Source organism: Lupinus angustifolius, chromosome LG19 (assembly GCF_001865875.1).
Source record: "Lupinus angustifolius cultivar Tanjil chromosome LG19, LupAngTanjil_v1.0, whole genome shotgun sequence".
Taxonomy (NCBI): domain Eukaryota; kingdom Viridiplantae; phylum Streptophyta; class Magnoliopsida; order Fabales; family Fabaceae; genus Lupinus; species Lupinus angustifolius.
Genome location: NC_032027.1, coordinates 14185866 through 14195109, shown reverse-complemented (window position 1 = coordinate 14195109; position 9244 = coordinate 14185866). Strand labels below are relative to the sequence as shown.

The 9244-nt window shown below is 31.0% G+C and overlaps 1 protein-coding gene across 2 annotated transcripts; it reads left to right on the top strand.

The window, feature by feature from the left end:
- On the top strand, positions 1854–6789 carry LOC109334856 (nuclear transcription factor Y subunit A-7-like). Of its 2 annotated transcripts, none has more exons than XM_019570844.1 (6): positions 1854–2005; positions 3475–3532; positions 4392–4528; positions 5495–5605; positions 5710–5874; positions 6111–6789. In XM_019570844.1, exons 2-6 carry the CDS (start codon positions 3508–3510, stop codon positions 6294–6296), a joined length of 624 nt encoding a protein of 207 aa, XP_019426389.1. In that variant the 5' UTR covers positions 1854–2005; positions 3475–3507; the 3' UTR covers positions 6297–6789. The 2 variants fall into 2 exon arrangements, with proteins under 2 accessions (XP_019426389.1, XP_019426388.1); XM_019570843.1 differs by lacking the exon at positions 1854–2005 and adding an exon at positions 3307–3372.

The following is a 9244-nucleotide window of genomic DNA, read 5'->3' as shown; positions in this document are numbered from 1 at the left end:
AAAATTTTGTTCTTGAGTATATATCATTTATAAATATTTATTAAAACTTTACACGTACAAACCTTAAACGTCCCATGTAGAATATTATAAAAAAAATCAATTTAATACTAATTTTAAAAAGTATTTTTAAAGGTGATTTTAAAAAATGTTTTATTTTTAAAAGAATTAAGAATTATTATCTTCAATGTTTTTAGTTCCAATTTAAAAAGTCAAATGATTTGGATATTCATTTATCCAAATCCATGAAAATAGAATCGTGGTTGTATTGGAATTCAGCCGATAAATTTAAATTTTGATGGATTTAATAATTAAAAATATAATTTAAATAAATTTATATGAATTCGTGAATGATTTTTTATCAATATATTAGAATCCACATTCACATTCTTCCAAATCAATCTATTTTCTAGCTATCATATGTTATGCTATTATATTTTTTTAGGAGGAGTTTGTGATATCCATTTTGAAGGTATTCAAGATGAATAATCAAACATTTTAATGGCTATTGTTTATTTTTAAATGGTTACTTAATAATTGTTTTACAATTGTTGGTATTTATTTGTCACATCCGAATAATTTTTTACTCATATTTATTTGTCTTAATTTAAAAGCTTAAGAAATGTATTGATTACTAGTTTATTTGCCAATAAACAATAAAAAATAATTATGGATAAATGGCATATTCAAAACATAATTCAAATTAACATTTGTTATATGTATTGTTTCTAAAATGATTAAGTGCAACTAAAAATGTTGATCTAGTGGAGTAAGACTCCACTAGATCCATGATGATCATAAGATTGATAGTTCAATTTCTGAGAGCAACATTTATTGAGAGGGACAACCACATACTCTAAAAGAGAGTAGTTCCTTAACCCAAAAAAGAGTGAGGGAATATTTTTTGTAGTACCAACAAAAAATACATTCTTATGGTACCAATAAGACGTTATTATAATAGTGTAAGATTGCAATGAATTTTTAAATATATTAAAAGATCAAATATTCGATTATTGAAAGTAATATTTATTCAGAGGAGTAATAAGAGCACCCACAAGATTATTCTTAAGGTTGTTTTGAACAGAATAAAAACATTATTACTCTATTCTTCACCGTGTCATTCTTATTTTCTAATTTTTTGTTTTTAAATAAGAACAATTTTTATTGTTCTTAGCCAAATGAAAATGAGAAAAGAAGTAGATGTTGTGAGATTCAAATAAGAATAATGTTTGTCATTGTGAGAAAATATATATTTTGTTTTTATATTATGAAAAGTTGTAATAAAATATAAAATAATATATGAAACTCAAATAAGAATGAAAGTGATATTTCTCATATGGTCTGATATTCTCCAAAATAGATTAATCCATAGAGTGAGATAACAAAAATACATTATAAATGGTTGTGAGTTAGATACACTAAATTGAAATATATATTAATTGAGCTTGATGAATCCATTCAAAAAATATAAAAAAAAATGTAGCTCTATAAAATAATAAGTTAGAGAAATTATAATTTATTATATCCTTTATAGTTGGGATGAAAATAATTTTTTTTGTACTACCAATGATATTTTACTTTTTTTGGATAATGAATTAATCTTTTTTGAGTTTGCCGCTGTCCTTTTCAACAAATATCACTCTAAAAAATTAAATCATTAACCTTAGAGATTCAGTGATGTCTTACACTACTAATCTAACGTGAAGAAAATGGTTTAATGAGTCATTAGAATAAAGGTTGGATTAAGTGATTAAATATTAGTGATTTATGAGTTATTATAGTTTGGCTAGGTGTCCCATGGATAGGTGGCAGCTGCCACTGCTACACACTTCTTCTTCAGATATTATTATTTTTATTATTATATTATGAAAAAGAGTCTCTTCTTCCCAATTATTATTTTCATTTTTCTCTGTTTCTCACACACTACACTTACACCATTCTTTTCCTTTCTCTCTCAACCACACCAATTCAACACTCTCTTAATTACCAAAATTACCCTTCCCTTAAGGTTAATTTCGATTCCCTGTTCTCAATTATCTTCGTTTTTTTGTTTTGATGCATTGAAACTGAGTTCAACAATAAAACTTCCCAATTTGGAATCTTTTTGGGTTTTTGTTTCTGGGTTTTCGACCCTTTCCTTTTTTTTTTCTCACTTTCACCCATTTACATGTTAAATTTGTCCCAACAAAACATGGGTTAATAGTATGAAAAACAAAAAAAAAAGGTTTTTTTATTTTGATTGTTACATGGTCATCTCCTTCTCCGTTATCTGTCACAGTTTTGAGAATTTTGATTTTCGAAGTTGTTTTTGAAACGGATATGCAATTTTTGGGAAAAATTTAATTTGTGCTTATTATGAACTTCTTTGTTTTATTGGTTATGTTTGTGATTCTTTGATTTTTAGCTTCTATTTGTATCAGGTTTCTTAGTAACAGCTTAGAAATAGTCACTAAGTATGATTTCTGTCACTAATTTTGTTTTCAAAGTTATAATCGCCAATTTGTTTTTTGAAAATGGGATTCATATGTTATGTTCTCTCCTTCTGTAATTGTATGCACTGATTTCTCTTGATCAGATTAACACAGTTTTGTTGGAATGATGCATTGTTTTTAATTTTTTTAATGCTTGGTCTGTTTTGTTAACCATATACTATAATCTAAGCAATCTTAAATCCATATCATCCATCCATTGTTATCCCTAATAGTAAAATGTCTCTTATTCTGAAAGTTATTATTAATTGATGCTTCTTAAACAGTTTGAATGCATGATAGTGGATTGAATCATTAAGTCCCATTTAGTGTACTCTACTTATATTCCATTAGAACATCAAAATTGAATCACTTGCTATACTCAATACTCCCTTAGCTGGAATAAAAGTTGTTACATTAAGTGATTGATTACACAGGCATACTAAACTAGTATGCAAATACATGTTTGAGGCATGGTCCTTGTGGCTTTCTTTTTTCTCTTTGAAGTTGTTGTTCTGTAGTTGTTATTTTTATCTTTATTCCTTCTACTTGTGCTAAGAGAGCTGATGAACAATAATAACAACAGTTGTAATCAAGGAAGCACAGACACTTCACAATAGCACACTCTAACATTTTATATTTCTTGTGTTGCATCTCCATGTCCGTGTCATCACCTATTTGTGCCTCGCGTCATGTTTGTGCCTCACGTCATGTTTGTGTTTCCTTGATTGCATCTACTTGGTACTTTGTTCACCAACATAATATTTTCTTACACCGTTATGTATTTGCCTGGCTCTATACCTATTTTCATTTTCTGGTTGTGTGGGCCTATTAACATTAGGATAGCCAAATGATTAGTGTTCTTTTATCTCTTTCAACAACAATTGCAATAGACTATTAGCTTCTGGTAATTTTCTTCATTTGTTTTTTCCTGACTCTGTTTTCTTTACCTAGTATGTAGCTGAAATACTCATAAGTTCTGTTGTGACAACGTTTGTTCTGCTTCCAGATTTGGACACTGTTGCATGTGAATAAGGAAACCATGACTTCTACTCATGACCTCACAGGTATTTTTTCGGCTTGGTCTAATGTAGGAAAGGTTAAATAGTTTGCATGCATATTATATCCGTCCGATAAAATGCGTTTACATATTAACCGTGTAATTAATACAGGTTACTGTTCTCATTTCTAATAATTTTTTTACACAGAAGTCGTGACGGCCAACACAACTTCTGTGTGGCCCATTTTTTAAATCCCACATAGAAGTCATGATTGGTCAACCCAACTACTGTGTGGCCCATATTTTTTTAAACCCTAGTTCAGTGAACAATGAAAAGCCTATGTTGCATTTTCTTGTCTAATGTGAACATTAACTGAAGAAAAACAGAAATTAGCACGTTGACATGGATTCTAGGTGAGCTAATTGTGCTAGTAGCAAGGGTGTTCATATAAGTATCATGCTAGCGTGAAAGTTTTAATGACCAGTGTGTCTGATTTTGAAAGACTCTGGAAGTTTTAAGATTGGTGTTTTAAGCGACCCTCCTGTTATGTCCTAGTAAGAAGATTAGATCAAGTGGAGTATAATCTTGTAGTTAGAAGTAGAGAGAGACCAAGAAAATTTATGTGGATTGCCAAACCATTAAAAATATGTAGACTTAAAATGGCCTTTCTGAAGACATAGTCTATGATTGACCACAACAACATTGTTTGACTCATGTCACTAATCCTACTTAGAGGGAAAGAAATTGTTCTTGTTGTATCTTGTAAATTTTTAGTTGAGATTATTTGCCATGCTATCTGAAGGTTGCTCTTTCGCTTAGACAAATGCCTTTTGCTAGTTCTATCCCCCCCTTCCACCCCAACAAAAAATAAAAAGCACAAAAAAAATATCTGAAGCCTGAAGTCATTTAATAAATTGTTGTCTAGATAACGAAGCCGATGGCCAGCAGCAACCAGAATCACAGATGCAGTCTTTATCTTCAAATGGAATTTCTCAATTGGGTATTGGCACACAGGATGTTCAGTATGGAACACCTCCGCCGCTCGGAACTGGGCATGCAATGGTATGTGCTTCCTTTTCATTTTGTCTTAAAAAAGAAAATATGGTTTTCCATCCTCAGTGCTCTCTAATCATAGAAGCTGGCATCTTAGTATTTAATTAAATCAATAAGTTCTCAGGGATGCTTTGTTTCATATAAGACAGTCATTTCATTGGAGAAAAATGATTCTAAATATTATCTAATGTCTAGTGTTGATGAAATTTGTTCGCACAAGTTTACTCTTGCTCTTATTCTTGAATAAGTCACCTTAGCTCTTAGCACTCCCTGTATGGACTGTGAAGGCAGGAATTTCCCCTTGCCCTTTAACAAGCTAGTATGAAAATTTTATTTATTTATTTTTATATATGAAAAGGATTCTTGTTGGAATATTCTGGAAAGAGTTTAGAAACTGCTTTTCTTATCAGCACTTAATTTAGCCCGGCATGGCTTTAAAGACTTCTGATCTCACAAACATTTTTTAATCACATTACAATCTGCAGTTTTGTTGTATAAATTAAGTTTCTTTTGAGGTTGACTTCATCATGTAACCAGAGTTGTTTTGCCCTGGCAATTGAAGGTTAATGAGTGATTGCCTGAGCAAGTTCTGGTGCCAGTTGTTATCTTGATGTGATGTCAATGAAGTAAGAAGTGGCTGTTAAGACTTGGTCAGGCGATTGTATTACTTCACCCCCCTGAATATCTAACCTTTTTGCTATAAGTGTTGGTTTTTATGTAGAGGGTCAGTCTCGGTACAATGATATGGTTGCTTACCTTTTGACCTGAAGGTCATGGGTTCAAATCCTGGAGGTTAGAGACAACCTCTTTGCTTATGAGGGTCAAGCTACATACATTTACCCTCCCATACCCCGCTAGGTGGGAGAATCGTGCACTAGGCTGCCCTTTTTGTGCTGTTTTTTCTGTTTCGTTTTATTTTAGAACTTGAAATTGTTGCAATGTGCTGATATCTCCTGATTTTGTATCTAATTGAAGGGACCACCTGCTTATCCATATCCGGACCCGTACTACAGAAGTATCTTTGCTCCCTACGAGACACAACCTCATCCCCCAGGACCCCCACAAATCTATGGTGGACAGCCAATGGTTTACTCTAATTTTCTTTTTAAAACTTTAGTGTTTGTAGTATTATAGCTTCTTGTAAAAATCTTTTTCTGTTCCTCATGTTATTGAACCGTATCTTGTGTCAGGTCCATCTTCAGTTAATGGGAATGCAACAACCCGGTGTTCCTTTGCCAACTGATGCAGTTGAGGAGCCCGTGTTTGTCAATGCCAAACAGTATCATGGTATATTAAGGCGTAGGCAGTCCCGTGCTAAAGCTGAATCAGAAAATAAAGCTATAAGGAACCGGAAGGTATATCATTATCCCTATCTGGTTCTTTCTGATGATGCTAAAAGTTGGTAAAGAAAAAGCAATTATTAATAAGAGGAAAAGGAAGGGAAGAAGGTTCCTGTAAGTTGTGTTGTCAGCTGCTACTACTATTTGATGTTGATATTGAATTTCTTGTGTCTCAATAGATTTATTTGACTCGCACGCTCCCATGCATCGTTTATCGGTGTACTTACTTGATCTTTAAACAAATATTTCAGCCATACCTGCATGAATCTCGGCATTTGCATGCACTGAGAAGAGCAAGAGGATGTGGAGGTCGGTTTCTGAATGCGAAGAAAGATGAGGATCAACAGAAGAAGGACTCATCAACTGAAAACTCGCTCACCAATGTCAGTCTCAATTCTGATAAAAATGATCTTGAGCCATCTGATAGAACATCCTAAGCTACTGAAACAAAGACTGCAGGGATCTGTTAATATATGTGTATCATGATACCAATCTCCAACCCACAGCAGCCTCAGGAATCTTGCTATTGCTTCGCCCCGACCGTGGCAACCCCGTAGGTAGGTATAAGTTTTGTGTAGTAGGGAGGTTGCAAGATGAAGCAAGTCAAATGTATAAATTGAAGTGATTTAGACAAATAATCTACCAATTATGTTGCTGGGATTTCTATTGTGTGGGCATTACTCACTACTATTTTGATATTGTGGATAGATTAGAGATTATTTGAAGTCCTGATAATTGGGTTGGATCATGTTTATTTATAGCTTGTGAGAGATAGATTAGTTGTTGTACTTGTCTTTTGATTAATTGTTGTCCAAGAGGGTGATGATAAGTTAAAGTAGTTTCTACTTTCAACAAGGATTGGTGAATATTTGTAGGTGTTTATTTCAATGGTAGATAGAAATAAAACTATAAAAGGATCACATTTTATGTCCATATTGAATTATAAATTGATATTTATCTGTAGGCAATGAGAAATTGGCCAAGAGGTTTAATATTTTTTCATCCTAAGGGGGAAAATTTCCAGATCATTTTATAAGCAAAGAGTGAATTATGGTAATAAACAAATTTTGTTAATATTTGTTTGGAAATTGTTTTATACTTATATTAGTGGAATGGAATAGAACTCTTCCAAATTGTCAAAATTCATTCCTTTTTAATTTAAGATGGAGCCAACAAAATGGAACAGAATAGGAAACTTACCCTTTTCATTCCATATCCTCAAAAACTTCCATAGCACTAAGGAAGCCTAACTTTTAAAATGAAAAAACTGTAAAAGAAAATAGGATATGAGTGAAAGTATAAATGATATTTATTGTAAACTGTTATTTAATTCATATAAATAATGAAACACCAATATAAGGTATTAAAAAGCATTATATTACTATTGCACAAGTATTAAACTCTATATATAATTAAATCAAATCAATATTAGCAAATTTTGTGGTGAAATTGCTAAAAGTACTCACCATTTAATGCAGGCTATAATATAAGAAAAGGTTAATTTTGTAAGGGTTCTTTGACATGCCTCAAAAAAATTCTATGAAGAACATTACCTCCAAAAACATGCTTACATAATTACATGTAATACCACATGAAGATAATTTTAAACAAAAATATTAGCATGTTTATGACGGTGACACTACTAACATGAAGTTTTGTAAATCATGTATCCATATAACAAGTGTAGTTTAACGGAGGACATTTAAAAAATAATTTAAATAAACATACCACTTTATGTTATGAGAGCAAAATTAATTATTCTTTGGCATTTAAGCTAAAACAACAACAAAAAAAGTCTCTTGCAATATAAACAAAGAAAGGAGCAACAAACAAAATGTCTTATATTGTTCCTCATTTCTCTATCAACATTGCATAAGACTTCTTTATGTGTGGCTAACTGAAGACTTAGAAAGTCTATTTATACTTAAACTTGATAAGTACTCATTCAACATGATAACCACTTCCACTTATATGTAAACCAAAATTTGTTATGAATAATATAAGTTGTTATTTAGATAGAAGCATCAAATATTATCTTCTCATCCTTAATTTAATACTAATTTTCTTTTTCTATTTTAATAGATGGTTGTAACTGACTCATAAACTCTATCTTAGATATTATCTTGTCATTTTTTGTAAAAGAACAAAATTTAGAGAAAATACTTAATCTTAACAATCCCTATAAAGTTATTATTTTATTACTTTACTAAATAAATTTTATAATTAATTAAAAAAAGGTGCAACAAATTCATAAATACCTTTTTGAAGACCAATTCTCGGTGCCTTGAAAGCTTCAGAATAGGTGGAACAGGTCCAGAACCATCATATTAAAAATGAACTTCAAAGTTACTCATATCTTTACGGAGGGAAATTTTTATGCTGACAAACTAACAAACGTTGGAATCAGATCTAAATCAACGACTTAGTGGAACTCAACGCCTCATTTTATCCAATATGATCTTGCTAGTAATGCTTTGGGATTGCCTAGCTATAGATTTATAAACTTCTAATGTCCTTCTCTTTGGTTTTCTATTCTCTATTTTTCTTTTCTCTCTATTTTTCTCCTATTTGTATTGTCTTGGCTTTTATATGAAATAGGTGGTGCTATAGCACCATCAGCCTTATAAAAAAATCTATTTTTTCCATTTTAGTGAAATTGCTAAAAGTACTCATCATAATGGTTGCCATTAATGTAGGCATAATAAAAGGTTTATTTTGTAAGTGTTGTTTGACATGCCTCAAAAAATTTCATATGAAGAAAATTACCTCCATAAACATCCTTACATGTAATATCACATGAGTATTATTTGAATGATTAATATAATTTTTAGAAATTATATACAAGTGATGTATCATTAAAATAATTTTAAACAAAATTATTACCATATTTATAATGGTGACACTAATAACATGAAGTTTCGCAAATAATGTATCCATATAACAACTGTAGTTTGACGGAAGACATTTACAAAATAATTTAGATAAACACACCACTTTGTATGCTGTAATTGCTGATAATATACATGGGTTCTACCATTCTATAGGCTCAATATATAATTGTGAATGTATTTTGGTATGAGAGCAAAAATTCATTGTTCTTTGGCACTTAAGCATGTTGTGTAAAATAACAAAAAAAGTCTCCTACAATGGAAAGAAAGAAAACAACAACAAACAAAAAGTCTGAAATTGTTGCTTTATATGTTACTCGTTTCTTTGTCAACATTGTAGAAGACTTTTTTAAGTGCGGTTAACTATGGACTTAAAAGGTCTATTTATACTTAAACTTGACAAGTAGTCATTTAACAATGTGATAACCACTCCTACTTATATATAATCAAAATTTGTTAATTCTATTTTGAGACAAATATCAATAATTATCCTCCCA